Source organism: Colias philodice, chromosome 31 (assembly GCF_061535455.1).
Source record: "Colias philodice isolate Cphi_HAF_F1 chromosome 31, ilColPhil1 Martin Lab GWU primary, whole genome shotgun sequence".
NCBI classification, from domain to species: domain Eukaryota; kingdom Metazoa; phylum Arthropoda; class Insecta; order Lepidoptera; family Pieridae; genus Colias; species Colias philodice.
Window position 1 is genome coordinate 21,945 of NC_143116.1, and position 18,123 is coordinate 40,067.

The 18,123-nt window shown below is 32.3% G+C and overlaps 2 protein-coding genes and 1 long non-coding RNA gene across 3 annotated transcripts; all 3 read right to left on the minus strand.

Annotated features, from left to right (window-relative positions):
* Positions 1-1,074: 1,074 nt before the first annotated feature.
* Positions 1,075-3,999, minus strand: LOC149474965 (epithelial serine protease-like). Its single transcript, XM_089713748.1, has 5 exons — positions 3,811-3,999; positions 2,512-2,779; positions 1,920-2,018; positions 1,343-1,533; positions 1,075-1,179 (listed from the first exon to the last, which is right to left on the minus strand). The coding sequence occupies exons 1-5, from the start codon at positions 3,997-3,999 to the stop codon at positions 1,075-1,077; spliced, it is 852 nt and encodes a 283-aa protein (XP_089569874.1).
* Positions 4,000-8,510: 4,511 nt separating this feature from the next.
* Positions 8,511-10,282, minus strand: LOC149474966 (uncharacterized). The gene is made up of 2 exons (XR_016318161.1): positions 9,305-10,282; positions 8,511-9,061 (listed from the first exon to the last, which is right to left on the minus strand). It is a non-coding gene; the product is annotated as an uncharacterized LOC149474966 (long non-coding RNA).
* Positions 10,283-14,889: 4,607 nt separating this feature from the next.
* LOC149474967 (uncharacterized) lies at positions 14,890-16,213 on the minus strand. The gene has a single exon (XM_089713769.1). The coding sequence runs from the start codon at positions 15,693-15,695 to the stop codon at positions 14,892-14,894; it is 804 nt and encodes a 267-aa protein (XP_089569895.1). The 5' UTR covers positions 15,696-16,213; the 3' UTR covers positions 14,890-14,891.
* Between the last annotated feature and the right edge of the window lie 1,910 nt (positions 16,214-18,123).

Genomic DNA, 18,123 nt, shown 5'->3' on the forward strand with positions numbered 1-18,123 from the left:
GATTTAGTAATTTAAGCTAATTTTCAGACTGTTTGTATGCATTTCCTGAGAACATTTACTATAGTGGTGTTTATTTTTTTTACACCATATGAAAGTAGAGATTTCAATGAATAAAAGGCACCCCAAGTTTTTGAAAAAAGCTGATATTTTGACGGGTGACTTTTCGATTGAAAATTAGGTTGTTTTTTTGGTATTAATTCAAAATAAGGCGAAAAAATAAATATTTTCAATCAAATAAATTACTTAAAACAAACTAATTTTCAATCGAAAACTCACCCGTCAAACTTGTATAATGTATTGTGTCCGTAGGACTTGTAGTGTTGTCGGAAATCGAGAGAGAGACCATTTTTTTCTCTTAAAAGCTCCTTCCCTCCCACTTCCCGAACTCGGATTGACCGTAATTTATTTCTCCTTACATTTTTATCATATTTTCCTCCTTTTCTAATGGGTTTCATTCTACTGCGATTTTTTTTTGTTTCAAAAATTATCGGCTCTGGTGTACCGGCTATAATCAGATTCTAGGACATGAACGCTCTTAAGAATAACTTATCAAATGAAACAATGTGTATCGTATATCTGTATGTATATTTTATTATTGCACGCCTCATAAGCGAAGCGTTGAGGTGGGTACTACTGTCACTTCGCGCAAAACATCTGATTTTTCAAACTTAAAATGTCTTTATGTATCATACATTGCACTTGTAAGATAATACATACACACACATATTAAGAAAAAACACTATTTTTAACGTTCATGATATTTTTGATGTCATTTTTGTTATTTAAACTAGTTAAAAAACAGTTTAAAAAAGTTCTGTCTTGGACGTCCGTGTGTCTGTATGTGCGGATCCTTTTTCTTGTTAACACGATAGCGACCGAAATACTTTACTAATCGAGTCTTTTTTTTTCTGTTACGCTTGAGTATGCTCAGGAATAGAACCCTTTCATTTTTCAGGGTCTGATTCGATGTGGTTTAATTGTTATTAAATAAACAAAAATAATAATTAATAAATATTTATTAAAAAAAAATTATGAGGCGTGCACTTTTGGATTTTCCAAATTATTCAAGTGAAATTATATTCTAGCCCGTATCCAGCTGAGGTATGACGTCACACGCGCGTAGCCCGCGGGCAGGCCGGACTGGCAACCTCGCTCCGCCACGAACGATGTCACACCGATCTGGAAAAATAGACATTGAGAAATGTGGCAACAACTAATTTGTGCTGCCCATTGACTGATTTATGATACATTATGTTATGAAAACTGATCTTTGTATAAATATTCTGGGTTTCTGCTCCGGACAGATGAACAAAATTGTATAATGCGTTCAGGTGGTACGTACCAGGTAGCGCACGCCGCTGAAGGTGAAGTCGAGCGAGCCGCCCGAGTCCCCGCTGCAGGGCCCGACGCCGCCGCGCCCGCTCGTGCACAGGTTGGAGTTCAGCACCGAGCTGGGCCCGTACACGTCGATGCACTCGAAGTTGGCGATCACCAGCAGGTTCACGTGCCGGAGAGCCTCGTTGTTGTTGCTGGCTGTTGATGAAAAAAACATTAAAAATTATCTGTCTGAGTAAACGGTATAAGAAGCATGTCTTGTTGCCTAGGTAGTCGAAGTAAAGCGCGGGAATGAGATGTTTTACAGTTGTAAAAAAGTATGCCTTAGTTACTTATAGTAACTCTATGTAAAGTATTTGCATTTACAGAGATAAAACATTTGATATCTAGTTTTATAGCATTGAAATGCTTCATAAATGATAAGCCTTTAAAGAATATTTAAAAAGTTCTATCAAGCGGCGGGATTTGAAACCGCGATTGAATTGACTCTACATTTTTAAAAATATCGCAACAAAGACATTTCTATTGTTTAAAAATGTTGAAATAAATAAATGAAAATAATAAAATAAAATAATAATACTTACAGTCACTGGTCCTTCCGAAGCCGACGGCGCGGGCCGTCTCTCCCTGGTATGTGAAGTGTTCCAGCAGTCCTGAAGGCAGCGCGATCGCACGGATGTTGTCTGAAATAAAAAAAGCAATGATAAAAAAATAATGATGAGGAATTTTATACATATTTATATTTCTGAAATAAAACTTCTTTAGGCGCGTTGAGACTAAATTTCAAGGTCGCATCATGGCAATACCGTCACGTCATGGACTAAAGCGACGTTAAGGGTATCTTTAAATATCCGGAGCGTGTGCCGGACCTTAAAGGGTATCTTTAAGGTCCGGCACACGCTCTATTTTATAGAAATATGTTACGTTTTGATATAATTTCAAATTATAATATTGATATTCACATAAGTGAAACATCGTATCAATATTACCTTTTCAATGTAAATTGATACTTACTTATAATCATTAAAAAAAGGAAACGTAAACCTCTATTTGTAAAGTAAACTTTGAAACAATTACAGAAATCGTGTACAACAAGTCTATCCTTACAAACAGAAATGAAAAGAACAAATACGAGAGTAGCAAATTAGTTACCATTTTAACCAAATATCAACTTACTGTTTAACGAGACGCTGTTAATACTAATGATAGCGACGTCATTGTTCAAGTTGTTCATGTTATAACTGCCGTGGACCTGCACGTTGGAGGTGGTGACCCTGGTGCCGCCGGAGAACAGGCGGTTGGTGCCAAGCGCGACCACCATGGAGCGGCCCTGGAAGTTCCTCGTGCGCCAGCAGTGCGCCGCCGTGATCAGACGCGAGTTGGAGAGGAGGGACGCGCCGCAGATTGATGTTTGGCCAGTTGTCAGGGTTATTATGAGAGCGGCCTGCAAGTGAATGTTTGTTTAGGAAATCACATTCGGATATACATACCTATTACCTATGTTTTTGCAATGTGCTTATGATTTTTGTTACAGTGTTCACAGTCGTATTTTTTTTTTTTTCTCTTTTGTTTCATCTGCAATCAGCGGTTTTCGCTATAAGCGGATGTGTTGTCAGGCAAATTTTGGCATGTAGAGCGAGCCCTCCAGTGAGGACAACTGCTCTTCAAGTAATAAAGCTAGATTACATCTTTTCTTTTAAGACGTTTGTGGTAGGACCTTTTTATCAGTTGGCTTGCTAGTTTGTTAGGATGTTTCTCTAGTCTGGCAACATAAGATTTTGTATGCGTGTTAATTTCATCTTTTATAGAGCATATGTTAGTGTGGCTTTGAATTTCAGCATTAGTAGTAAACCAGAGGCATTACTGAATGAAGTCGTATGAAGACGATATTGTGCAACTGGCATTCTTAAATTATTTTTTTATTTATTTCATTGTAAAGTGAGTGAAAAAATCAGCGCTAGATAATATATTGCATAATTAATAATTTACTAGGCCATTAATCTGCCTTCAAATTATTTTTTTTTGTTACATGTTACATTATACAAGCAGTGTAATTTTTAATAATTGGTGATTTACAATACATTATCAAAATATTTCTTATCCTACATGGATAGACTGACCGGTTGGCTTGGTTGGTAGTGGGTAGTTTTTATTTAAAATTATATACGTATGTATGTTTATCAGCCATTTTGTTTCCATAACACAAGCGAAAGCCTAGTATGGGATCAGATCGTGCCGTGTGTGAAAATTGTCCCGAAATATTTGTTTATATTATTTATTATGGATAAGTATAGTTTACCGTAATTCTTAAATTTTATCTTAATTTTAAATTATTTGTATACGCCCATTACTTAGTAACCTTAGAGGTTTTTTCTATTGTTGTTCTATTAATAAATTAAAAAGATACTAATTACTACTGTACCTGAACTGCTACAACATAATACAATTTAAAATAAACTGAACCAAATCACTTACCAAATGTGGGTGCGCTCCCACGCTTGAAGCGCTGCCCCCCACGATCCTGGCGCCATCGAAGTCGGTCGCGTCCTCAGCCTGCTTGATCCTCACAGCCTCCGGGATGCCCACCCGGGCGTGGTAGTCCACCAGGATCGGCTCGAAGGCCAGCGCCGCGCCACAGCACAGTAGGAGGATGATGGTCTTCATGGTCAGTGATAGTGGGGACTGGAGTTTTTTGCTTTTATACGTATTGCGGCTATCTTAGCGATTAATTCGATAACAATTGTAGGTATTGTTATGTTTTAAATCTATTGGATACAATAATTAAGGGGAAGAAGTGATTCATTTTCAGGCATCGTTTGAATTTGGAAGATTCCTTCCAAATTCAAAGTTATTGAATTTCGTCTGATTTGTGTTCCATCTCTGATATTAATGGACAATTAATAAAGCCAAAATTGATATATGATAATTTTTTTACAGAATTTTTTTAAATTTGATTGTAACATAAACTGAAATAAACGTTCTTGATTTTTTGACCTTTCTGCACATCACTTGCAAGGACTTGATTATTTAATTTAAATTTCATTTTAAAGTACAAATCAAAGAACATGATGATGACGCCATTTTTCTAACAAGTTTCAAATTTGAAATTGTTTTCTGAATGCCGTTTGTTTGAAGAGTATGGTCACGTGTGGTCGCGGGCCACGCATATTATTTTCTGAACGGGTCGAGAAGTCAAATTGATATATTATCAATACATAGTATAAAAATTTGGAAAATCCAAAAGTGCACGCCTCATAATTTTTTTTTAATAATTATTTTTGTTTATTTAATAACAATTAAACCACATCGAATCAGACCCTGAAAAATGAAAGGGTTCTATTCCTGAGCATACTCAAGCGTAAGAGAAAGAAAAAGACTCGATTAGTAAAGTATTTCGGTCGCTATCGTGTTAACAAGAAAATCCTCCGCACATACAGACACACGGACGTCCAAGACAGAACTTTTTTAAACTGTTTTTTAACTAGTTTAAATAACAAAAATGACATCAAAAATATCATGAATGTTAAAAATAGTGTTTTTTCTTAATATGTGTGTGTATGTATTATCTTACAAGTGCAATGTATGATACTGTATAAAGACATTTTAAGTTTGAAAAATCAGATGTTTTGCGCGAAGTGACAGTAGTACCCACCTCAACGCTTCGCTTATGAGGCGTGCAAAAAGTCGCTTTCTCTATGTCCCCATGCATGCTTAAATCTTTAAAACTACGAAACGGGTTTCGATGCGGTTTTTTAATAGATAGAGTGATTCAAGAGGAAGGTTTTAGTAAATAATTTATTATGTTTTAGTCAAAGCGGGCGAAGCCGCGGATGGAAAGCTAGTAAAATATAAATCAAATAACAAATATTACTAGTTTCGCTGATCTATATTAAATTTAACTAGCATCTCTATTCATATCTGCATTAATTACAATATTTTCCTCATACGTCATAATTTATATTCATTTATAACATTTATCTTTACTAATTACTCGTCGAACAGATCGAGTGTAGTAAGGTAGATGTATATCTAATACGGATAAGGTGCAGTTAATCAACTTATTGTTTTTTGGTGATTAAACAGGTTTTTTTCTAATCCTACTGATAATTATGATACTGAAAATTACGTTATTATAGATATGTAGTTGATAAATAGATAATTGTACCCGTCTTGTGATATAGGCTAGGGTTGTCGACACTGGTTTTCGGACGAATTGTATCATCTTTTTTATCGAGAGATTTGAACCCATTTAAAATTTGAATGTTGTACCTAACTTTTTAACCGACTTAAAAAAAATGGAGGAGATTATCAATTCGGCCGGTATAATTTTTTTGGATGATATTTTCATGACACCTGAATCGTGGTAGTGTGTGTAATTTTGTTGTATTGATTAATGTATTTTATGCATAACTTATAAAAAATATTATAATTATAAACTCCTCTCTATAAGCGGGAGAAATTTCATGCCCATCGTTTCGCACAGTTATCGCAAAAAGGTGTTACAAAGTTTTTGTTTCACTATGTAAATATATAAATTTACTGAAAAGTATATAATATAATGCTTATAATGTAATATAAAGAATGTTAGGTTCACGTCACAAAGGTATGATTTTTGTTTCTGGGGATAATTAATCTGTCAAGTGACAACCCTATTACAGACGCATTGGATTCTCACGTGTGGCTCGTGTTTTGTTGGTAAAACCGATAGACTAATGTGTCATCGGATTAAACTATCACTGACGTGTGGCTTATGTTGTGTTTCATATCTATATCTTTACTAACAATATGTTTGTTTGTACACACTAATCATAGGAACTATTGGACCTATTTAAAAAGAATCTGTGTCCATTCGATACGTGTACGTGATCCCTGAGTGCTCCTGAGGCTTAGGAGGTATTTAAGAAAATTACAGTTTTTAGTGTGGATACATTTTATTTACTTAAATTTCGCAACATAAACGTCGATTATGAGATAGTAACACTTATCCGGGTCGCGGTGTAGTAATTTCATTAATTTGCGTGAGTTTTTTTTAACAATTTTTTTTCATCAATTTACGTAGCTATACCTTCCACCTATTTACTCATATTACTTACATCTTTTAAATTGACTAATCTATAGTAAGCTTTACGCAATTTATTCTCATCTATGATGATATTCGTAATATATTCGTTAGTATTCAAGTCTGGAAAGAAGTCAATTTTAACTGCTCTATCGTCTATGCTACTTCTCTTCCTTCTGTGCTTTTCTTCTTTATTAATGTTCTTTAAAGTTTCTTCATCAAATGCAGTATTGTCTACTGATTTCTCTTGATTTTTATCAGAAATTCCTTCAGCTCTAGTAATAAAGCAATCATGTTCTAATTTCGCATTTATATTGTTTACTTCTGTTCGAGATTTTCCATCTCTACCTGGTTTAAGTCTTGTAAGCAGATGTTTAGTTTTCGTTTGGTTAGTTATTATACTTGCTACTTTCGAAGGCTTTCCATTTTGTATTGTGAAACTCTTTAGTTCGTTTTTAATCCATTGGTGTATTTCTTGATAAATTATTTCATGTAAAATGCTTCTTGAACCAATATTTTCATTTTCTTTGCCCAAGGATTTTCTAGTGCGTTCGAAAATCGGAATTTCAGAAGTATCTGGATGGGTGAATGACGTCACTTCATGCAGGAAAATTATTGCTAAAACTGAAAACGATAATGAAGTTTTGTGATGAAAAGGATAATAAAAGTATTTATAAATATTTCTAGTGTTTATAAATATTTCTAGCTGAGGTTGAGCAAATTTCAAAATAATCCTATCAGCTATCTACTAATATAAATAATCTTCGAAAACTTTTGCATTTATAATATAAAATAGGATAAGAAGGACTTAAGTCTTAAGATAACAACAAAAAAAATATCATATTATTTATTTATAGGTATTATAATCTGCACCTTATAGGAAAGCGCGCTCCATGTACGGCCATAATATCTTTTATCATCAGGCGAGATCGTAGGCAAGCGCTTTCCTTAACCAATGAAAAGTCAAAAAGGACAAATAAAAACACAAATCCATCAACAACTTACGATAAAACATGTTCAAACTGTCAGCAAATCAAAACAAATGAACGAGCCATGTCAAAATATACTTCATTTGAGCAAAATTTAATTAAATCTGCTAAAAGGCGTGCAAATGTTCGATAAAATAATATGATTATTATGCAATTTATAAGTTTCTATTATTAATGTAGAGACGTTTTAAAATGTTTTACTATTTATATATTTTTTTGTATTTCAAATTTGCTCACGGGCCTTTGCCCGAGTGGTGAGTGGTGACTTACTATATAGTGGGCAACATGCTCCCTTTCTTACCATTAACAACATAATACATCGTCATTATAAAATTTGTATGTAAAAAATGTTCACTATGAGAATTCTCCGTCCCACCTAAATTTTATTTTTATCGATTTAATAAAAATCCTTTCCCTGTTTCCTAACGTATTGTTAGCGTTTGTCGATCTACCTTCACACTTTGGACAATATTAACACAGGTACATAATATATTGTAATTTGTAACCTCTTTGAACAAGTATAGTTTTTTTTTTTTTTACTATCTGTGCTGGGAATGGCTAACATGGCGGCAGTGTTGTTCTGGACTTGTGCGGACTGGTAGATTAAAAGCATGCACATATATAGGCAATAGACATATATAGGAGTTTGATATAATATTATGTGAATGTTATAATTAATTGATAATTTGGAAAAGAGTTTTTAATTTTTTAGTTAGTAATTTAATTAAATACAATGGTGGGTGGAAATATACGTGTTTGGAGTGTAAGTACATTTTTTGAATCCTTAAAGGGAATTCCAAATGCGCAAATAACGAGATATATTCGTATTTAATGTTAACCAATAAATGGAGAGGAAATGAATAAATGTATCATACTAATATTATAAATGCGAAAGTAACTCTGTCTGTCTGTCTGTTACTCAATCACGCCTTAACGCCGTCGTTTCCCTGTGTCCTAACGTATCCTACTACTACTTTCAAAAATCCTATTTTGAGTGCTAATAACGAATCAATAATATGGAAAAACTGTATTTGTTATCCAAGTACTAATTAATTAATTATTTTTAATTAACTATGTATCTACTTATTAATAAATAGGTGATGTTGGAGACAAATAAAACAAAAATGAACGGGAAATAGAAGAAGATTTATTATAATTATAATGACTTAGATACAATACAACTATTACATAGAACCACACTCAGTGTCACTGGGCAACGTTTCTTTCATTTACATACGATATTTACTGTAAGGAAACTTCATACAAAACGTTATCACAATTGACAGTTTGAAGAATACCCGTACGATTCTCGTAAACACGCTTGCTTGTGTGCGTGAGCCATTTCGAACGTGTTATTTGAAGTTGCCCTACTGGTTGTATCTGTGTATTGTGAATATACTTTGGTTTTTAAATCAACAGTACCTACGACATTATTCTGTAAAATTACAAAATATATTAGAGCTTATAAGTTCGATGATGTATTAAACTTTTTATTTAGACATAGACATTCATTTATTTGGCACCAAAACATATAAATATATAGTAAAAAAATAAACAATTGAGTAAAATACAAATTAAACATTACCTAACTATATCAAAAAGGTCCTCACATCAGCAAAAGTTACAGAGAAGGTTTCTGTAACACAGGTTTTCAGCGACCTCAATAAGTTTGTACCAACTATGTCGTAGCGATTAATTTATCGTCAACTGTCGTCTAGCTGTTCCCATTATAACGATTTTTTGTCATCAATTTCGTTTCCGTTCTATCGTTTAGCGACTACCTAGGTATTGTATGTAGATTGTAGGTGTTCTCATTGGATCGCGACGACATTTAGTCGTTTCATGACTGTCGCTGTGTCGTTTGGAAAAACAAGTGAACGACGAGAAGACAGTCGTCCAATAATAAATTAATCGCTACGACATAGTGGGAACGCGCTCCAAAGTAAAAATTTACATTTCGTACTAAAGTAAAGAAACGCTGCCCATCCTACGATTACACGAAGAAATTCAGTTATTCCATTTGGTCCTATATCTTGGACCTGGTGCTAAACATTAAGTATAGCGTTAAATTCTTTGTTGTTTGGATGAAACTGTTACTTGCGTTTATTCTAATTTGTCGTCTGTGAACGTTAATGAAAATAATGTTAATAATTATTTGCGAAATTAAAAAAGGAATATAAATTTTTAGGTTGGTGGAAATTATCAGGAACATTAGACTTGAATTAAGTACACAATGAAAAATGGAAATAGAATTGGTAACTTACTAAAAATAACAGAAGCATAAGTCGAAAATAATGTATTAACTATTAATGTAAATGCTAAAGATCGTCTTCAATGACGGCTTGGCGGGAAATAACAAATCATAATAATTGTAATGTTGGTTTAAAATAACAAAAACATCAGGATAAAGACGTAACGGAAACGTTATTGACTTGTATTAATTTAATGAATACTCAGTATCAATACGTTGTTAACTATAATAATTTGTCTAATATACGATTAGAATTAGATGAGGCACACAGAATTAATATTCATTTTATTTCACGTATTAAATACGTGAATAAGATACATAAGTCGACTTTACTAAATCATAGTAATTTACGTTTCATTTCATACCTTATACTCGACCGAATGCAAAACTGCGTTTTACTTAAAAATTAATATTTCTCTGATGTTTTAGCAACTTAATTATTTTCATTGACGTCCACAGTGAATAATAGTAAGGCCTTAGGTAATCAGTGTTTTGTCTCTTTCACTCTTCTATCTTTTGACGTAAGAGTGAAAGTGACAAAACAGGAATTGGAAATTACATAGATATAATAATGAGCTATTGGTAACTATTAGTTGATTGTAGAGACAAGAAAAGAGCATTGCGAAATCTTATTGAGATAGATTTGAAAATAAATTAATATAGAAAATAATATCTTTAGAATGATAACCTTATAAATAACTACTATCTCAAATTTATTAATAAACAATTGGATAATAGTTAACAAAGAGACACGAACTACAGGTACCTAGATGGACAATAAATGTTATTTTTTGACCTGATCAAATCAATAATTTCATCACAATTGTTCTAGCTGTTTAGAAACGGTATATTCATATACACACGTAAGTACAGAAGAATTGTAGTAAGCATATAGATTATAAAAAAATTGAATACGTACACACGTAATCTTTGCGACAAATTAATCAAAATAATGCTATCCTTCAAAACAAATTATCTCTTTAATAATAATACTATGGATTAGCATTTAAGTCGACGTGCGACAAAAGATATTAAAATAATTAAACTAATCTGCTTTTTTAATTGATAAATTACATGTTCTTTGATCGTGCAAACTATGTCGTATTAAGCAAGTAGTCGTGTTTGTCTGTTTGTTTTTTATAGAGCTGGTGCCTGGTTGACTCAACCAGGACAATAATTTGTAAAGTAGTTAACGTTATAAATAAATTTAGTTTTAAGTTTGTTGTGTGATAACAAAGATGCTTTCTTTCTTTTTTCTTCTTAATAAATACGAAAAAATTCATCTCATATCAATTCTCAATAAGATTTCGCATGTAGATTTAAATATAGAAAGATTGGAGAGAGAAAAGATTTGTTTATTTTAATTAGTTATTATTAACAGGACCAACTACTTACGTCATATTTTATGTTTGAAAATAATGAACAAATTGAAAAAAACAATACATCATATTATAACATAGATAAAAAAACTTTATCAAGCACTTTTCTTATAATAATCACGTTGTACAATAATTAAATAAAAAAAACAATAACATAAACGATTACTGGATGTTTGCGTAGCTTTATTTAAAAAATATATTATTAATCATATCAGAGAGTGAATTAAAAGATAACAACGTAAACAAATTACGTAGAAATACGTGTTTGAATAACAGATAAAATAAATGTATAGATTAATAATAATTAGTGGAATGTTGCTTTAATCTGTACTCACTATTTCCCGTATGAGTGGTACATAATGTTTACGTAATGATGATTCATAAATAAGTCTAATTAAATAAAAAAAAAAAAAATGTAGTTAAATGTAACTACATTCTTTTTTTTACTTATAACTTAATGAAGTTAGGTTTGATTTTCGCATTTTCTAATATTCTTATTAAAAAATAAATAAAAGCAATTGTATATGAATCAATAAGTTCTGAGACATGGTAATAAATTCTACAGTTATAATCTAATTGACAAACATATTGTATAAGTTCAAGAACTTAATATTTTTAGTGAATTGCCAAAAAAAGTTGCAGTATCACCTCACACCTGTGGTATCACATAATATTATGAAAAGTGAAATTATTGAAGTCAATAGCACATCTGAATTATAATGAATTTGTAACAAAATAAATAAAATAAAATAAAAAATAAAATAAAAAAGCCTTTTATTTCTAGCCAGTGATAAACATAACAAAAATAAATGTAACTAAAAAAAAAATAGAAAGTAATTTTAAAGCAAAATATGAATAAAAGTAACTACAATCTAAGTTTGTTCATCTGCTAGAACCCCTCTGCAGGTGAAGGCCTCCTCCAAGGCTGTCCAGTCTTCTCTAGATTTGGCTAATTCCAACCAATCCACACCGGCTACTTTAACTAAGTCATCTTCCCATCTTGCGCAAGGTCTTCCTCTTTTCCTCTTACCAAGTGGGCCTTTCCAAGCTGTGACTTTTTTGGTCCATCTCTGGTCTTGCAAGCGTGCTACATGTCCGGCCCATTTCCATTTTAAAGTCAGCGCTTGTGCCAGCCCATCTTTGGCGTTAGTTATTTGTCTGATCTGTGTGTGACGTATTTTTTGGATTTTCCTGATGTTCAACATGCTACGCTCCATTCCCCGTTGGCATGTTATTATTTTGTTTCTAACGTTATTGTTGAATTTCCACGTTTGGCAAGCGTATGTTAGGCAGGGCAAGAGGCAAGAGTTCATGAGCCTTGTTTTTAAGTGTATTGGTAAGTTGCCTTTGAATATTTCTCTTAAGCTCCAGTATTTATTCCATGTTAATTGTGACCTTCGTTCGACTTCACGTTCGTTACTCTCGCGAGTAAAGCTGATTTGCTTACCTAAATAAAGGTAATGGTTTGTATATTCCAGAGGCTCGCTGCCGACCGATAGTGTTCTTCTAACACTATTTGTCATCAGCATGGTTTTGCATAGATTCATTTCTAAGCCTACCCTGTTACTACCTATGTTCAAGGAATCTATCATGGATTGGAGATCCTTCCCTGATTGAGATATAAGGACTAGATCATCCGCGAATCGCAGGTGGTTTAGGCACTTCGTTCCTATCTTTATGCCGTATTGACTCCAGTCCAAATGACTTATTACGGATTCTAGTGTAGCTATAAATAGCTTTGGGGATATCGGATCTCCTTGTCTTACACCTCTTTTTACAGGGAACCACGGCCCGACTTTCTCGAGTTTCACTCTACTTCTACAATCACTGTAAATATTTTTGAGTACTTGTATATATTCTTTTTCTACGTTCTGTGTTCTTAATGTTTCCCATATACTATCATGCGACAAGGTATCGAAAGCTTTTTTATAATCTATGAATGCCAAGTAGAGTGGACATCTCATTTCTTGAAATTTTTCAATGAGAAGTTCCAGTGTGTGTATGTGGTCCACAGTCGAGAATCCCTTTCTAAAGCCGGCTTGCTCAACCGGTTGTCTCGCATCAAGAGTGTTACATATTCTGTGATTTATTATAGAAGAGAATAATTTATAGACGCAGGGAAGAAGACTTATCGGCCTGTAGTTCGCGATATCTTTGGAGTCACCTTTTTTGTAGATTAGGATTATATTAGATTCAGACCACTGGGTAGGTGTTTCTCCTGTTTTCAGAACGAGGTTAAAGAGGTTTGTTAGTGGTTTCGCGAGTTCTTTTGATGCAATTCTTAAGGTGTCATTGGTTATATTGTCTGGTCCGGGACTTTTTTCAATTTTTAGGTTTTTGAGTGCCGTTATGACTTCGTTGATTTCGATTTCGGGGGCGGTTGCACGTCCACTCTCTTTGCCTGTAGGAAGAACTATTGCGTTATTTGTATCTTGTGGATGTTGAAAGCTGTACAGATTTTTGTAAAAGTCTGTTGCTACTTTAATGATATCACTCCGGTTGTTTAGTACTATCTCATTTCGTTTTATTCCGTCTATCCATGTTTTGTGCGTTCGCAGTTCTTTGTATGCTTTTTTTGTGCTTCCTGTTGTGTTAATGTGTTTCTCTATGATGTTTTGTCTATGCTTATTGTAGTCTATCTTTATATATTTGCTTGTAAGTTTGTAGAGAGCACGAAGCTCGTTTTTTATCGCTCGACTTTTTGGTTTGATCCTTTGTATTTCTTGTTTTCTTCTTATAAGTTTCAAAGTTCGATCTGATAAGATTTTATTCGTTTCTTTGTTAGCGATTCTTGCATATTTTAGACTTTTGGTTATTGAATTTATTATAATGTCGTAGTAGTGTTGAACCGACGTCTTCTCGTCTATTTCTGGTAAACCTTCGGATATATTTTTGTTCATGGCGTCTTGGAATTTTGCAATTTCTTCATCACAGTTTAAGTTTTTTATTTGATCGGTGTTATATTTTCTTCTGGACTTTTTAGACGCTGCCAGTGTGATTGTTGCCCTGACTGCTCTGTGGTCAGAAGGGTAGTTTATGTTCATTACTTCAACATTTTCGAATATCTTTGTCCGGTTAGATAGTATAAAGTCAATTTCGTTAGTATATTTCCCATTTGGTGATCTCCATGTCCATTTGTTTTTAGGTTTTTTCTTGAAGAATGTATTTAAAATCGATAGTTTGTTTTCTAAAGCGAAGTCTACCAATCTCTGTCCTCTTTCGTTCCTTTCACCATATCCATTTTGTTTCATTATTAAGTATTCTTCTTTTTTAGGTATTCCTATTTTCGCATTTAAGTCGCCCATCAGTATAAAGTCTTTATGAGCCAGCTCTAATGCTTTAGCCACGGTTTCGTAAAATTTGTTAATATCTTCTTCATTTGCATTTTCTGTTGGTGCATAAACTTGTATAAACGATAGGTGGGTGTCCTCTAATAACATATTTAATAAAGCTACTCTCTCAGTAAGGCCTGTGTAACTCTCTATATTTTTTTTATGGCGTATATTTATCATAAAACCCACCCCGTGTAGGCCAGGTGTGACACCTGTATGACACAGAACAAAGTCTTCATGTTCTTCTATTTTGTTGCCCATTCGTCTCGTTTCAGATAGTCCTATTATGTCGTATTTTGTATTTTTCAGAGCTTCGTTTAGTTCAATTAGACGTTCGTGAGAAGATAGAGTTTTAACGTTATATGTCATGACATAAATTTTGTTTTTTGATTTAGTTTTTGGTTCTAAAATTTTTATAGGTTCTTTTGAATCCTTTGGAGGGTTTTGGTCATAATCTTCCACGGTGACCAGCCGGCTTGGAAGATGTTTGTTGTTATGTATTTCTAATTTACTTGTATAATCTGCAGCAGAGGGGGACGCTCGTTGTTATATATTTTTATTCTTATTATCTTTCGTGGACAAGAAGTTCAGAATTCCGGGTTTCAAGACTCCCTCAGACAAACTAGAAGTTCTTCTTAATGATGTGTGGGTTTTATTCTTCTTACTGGCCTGTGGTTTCTTTTCGTTGTTAGAAATCTGTTTGTTTTCTGGAGAAGTTGAGAGCATTCTTTTATTGTTATTCGTTGACTCTTTCTTCTTTTCCAGTATAACCAGTTTGTCATATTTTATTATTGCAAGGTTTCCCTTTTCATTTTCCATCCGTACCTGTTCTTGCAGTTCTTTTCTTTTTTCTAAAATGTTTAGCGGGTAGTCTTCTTGAATATAGTAGCCAGATTCTTTTAATGCTTTTTTCTGTTTAAGGATACACACTTTCATGCTGAGCGTAGAAAAGGTGACGGTTATTGGTCTAGGTTTATCTCCTTTTTTTCCAATTCTTCTGGCCTCTTGAATATCTCTGTTGTCTACTTCTAGAGAAAAGTACTTATTTAAAAATTTTATCAAGTTACTCTCCAGATTTAAATATGAAGTTTCAGTTTCTTCCAATCCAAAGAAAACAATATTTCTTTGTCTCGCTTGTTTTTCTAAGAAGTATAACCTTTTTTCTTGATTTTCTAACTTTTCCTTGAGGTTTTCATATTTTCCTTCTAATATTGCAAACTTTTCTTCCAGTAAACCATTTATGTTTTGGGTCACTTGGTCGGTTACCCTTTCCCCGCTTTTCAAAATAGTGGTTTTTTGCTCATCGAGTTCGCTTTGAATTTTCCGTAACATATTCATAACTTCTTCCATTTTTCTTGTCTTAACAATAAGTGACGATTGTAGAAATGATATCAGTAGCGACCTCTTGTGTCTATTTCTCAAACTGTAACTAACTAATGATCGTTCGTTCGATTAAGCGTTAAACTCGCTGATGGCGCCAGTTCAAGATGTTTGTACTAGATGGCGCTGTTACTATTTGACGTACTTAATTTGCTTAATCATTGCGACAATAAGGTTATTTTTTCCGTTTATTTTTAGGATTAGCTAGATTTGATCATTGGATTGTACACTTATTGCCACTATTTATTTTTGTCACCAGTATTCAAGAGATTCGGTGGATTGACACGGTAAAATTCGAAGTTGCACTCAAGTTGACTTTGCGTTGTTTTTGTGATAAACAACTTACAGTATTTGGTCTTCCACAATATATGTTGTGTATTAGTCCATTTATTGTCGTTTTTAACACTTCTTTGTCCAATTAAATCACTTTATTATTTTTAAAATCACAATTTTTCAGCAGCTCGATGTAAACAATAGCACTACAGCGCCCTCTCACACGCTATCTCAAAATATGGCATAATAATATTATTTCATATAACATTAAACGCAGTGGTTGGTCCAACTATTTTATTATTTTAAGTGAGCAACTTTAAATGCAACTTGTAGGTACTATAAGCGAACATTTTTACCTATATTATCCTGTCACTTACATTTCAACTGAAATTATACGACGTATAGTTCAGTGTGATAATAATTATTTACAAATTATTTATAAATCAAAGATAATTATTTTCATGATAAAAAATACTATCGGAAAAAAATGTTAATAGATAAAAATATGTTTTATAGTAAAAAATCACGTTCACTTCAATATTAAATTTAGTAAATTATTTGAACCCCACTTAAATTTAAAGTTGCTCATAATTTGACTTACTTATTATTGTTTGAGGTTATCTGAGGATATGTTATCTTTTCTGTTAGTTCTATAACTATCAACTGTCAAAATATTACGCATGCATACATATATTAATATTAAAATGTATGGCTATAACTAGTTAAAATTGTAACTACATATAACAATAAATATCAAGAACATAAAATCTGTATATTAAAACATACAACCGAACAACATTTCATCCGTCTAAAAATCAATTTAAACAATTTTTTCTACATCAAACAAAAGTAAAATACATGCATTTGTAATTTTTATATAATATCTGACTTTGGTAAGTTTGTAAAAAAAGATTTGGACGAATTGAAAATATGACTCAGTAAAGTGGTCATAAGTTAAAGGGTTTGCAAGCCTTTGATATTGATTTCTTTGATATGCTGTTTTTATTATGGAATACATTTTTATGTTTCATTAAACTTATAGTTTTTCACTCTTTAGTAATAAGATTTTATTGCTTAAAGTTATCAAGGAAGAAACGCGAAGAAACCTTACAATTATAATAATACATCAATATCATAAGAGTTTGGAGATTGAGTAGTAAAATACTTTTGACATTCTCATTTCGCAATTATAATAAATATTTAATGTCTTTATATTATGAGTTAAAGCCATTTAATTTAACAATTAAAATATTCTTTGGATCTTGATTTAGGTTTTTATCAAGTCACAATCGACGATTATCGAATTATTTCATAGTTTAAATTGGACCAATTATTATAATATAAATAAAATTGTTTATTTGTATAATAAGAGACATATTATATATTATATATTATAATATAAAAAGCGTTTATAACATTTCTAAATATGCAATTTTGAATGAAAATTCTTATTTAGACGATCTGATCGCTATAGTAGCTTAGATTGACTAATAATAAACAATTATTGTGAAAGGTTAAAAGCTTTAATGCTCCTTCTTGAATTTTGTCACAAATAACTATATTTTATGCACTCAATTTGTCGTAGTATATAATATTCAATCATCAGTGAAAAAAATGTTAAAAAAAATCTTAATACACAATTAATTGCCTCAAAGAAATGTCATAAACACTTTCGATATAATATCGTTAAGTAATTATATTATCATACTTCAGATGGACATAGCACTTTAAAGGCATTTTAGGTATAAGAATAATATATAATATTTCTTTAAAGATATTAAATAATTTTTTTATTTAATGTATATAGGAATAATAATAAGATTCACAAGCTAATATTTAGAGCTAGGTTTAAGAGTCACGAGTGTTAAACAACCAAATAAAAATATTTAAAACATTAGTTTATAGGAGGGAAACATTGCTTATTGTTACCCAATTATGAAGTTAACCATGGAAAACAGCCACAACATAAACTTTTGATCAAAATATAAATTTATAAAGAACATTGAAAAATCATGGTAGAATAAGTGAGCAAGTTTCATTAAACTTGTTTCGTAAAACGGTAGATTTACAATCTTATTAAATATAAGTAAGTAGATCGCATAAGTTGCTAATTTTCGAATGGTAA

Excerpts from the sequence above, each read along its gene's own strand:
- LOC149474967 (XM_089713769.1), bottom strand. The coding sequence starts at position 15,695 with ATGGAAGAAGTTATGAATATGTTACGGAAAATTCAAAGCGAACTCGAT.
- LOC149474965 (XM_089713748.1), bottom strand. The coding sequence starts at position 3,999 with ATGAAGACCATCATCCTCCTACTGTGCTGTGGCGCGGCGCTGGCCTTC. Across the intron at positions 2,780-3,810 it reads TGGGAGCGCACCCACATTTG|GCCGCTCTCATAATAACCCT; the intron begins GTAAGTGATTTG and ends ATTCACTTGCAG. Across the intron at positions 1,534-1,919 it reads CTTCGGAAGGACCAGTGACT|CCAGCAACAACAACGAGGCT; the intron begins GTAAGTATTATT and ends TTTCATCAACAG.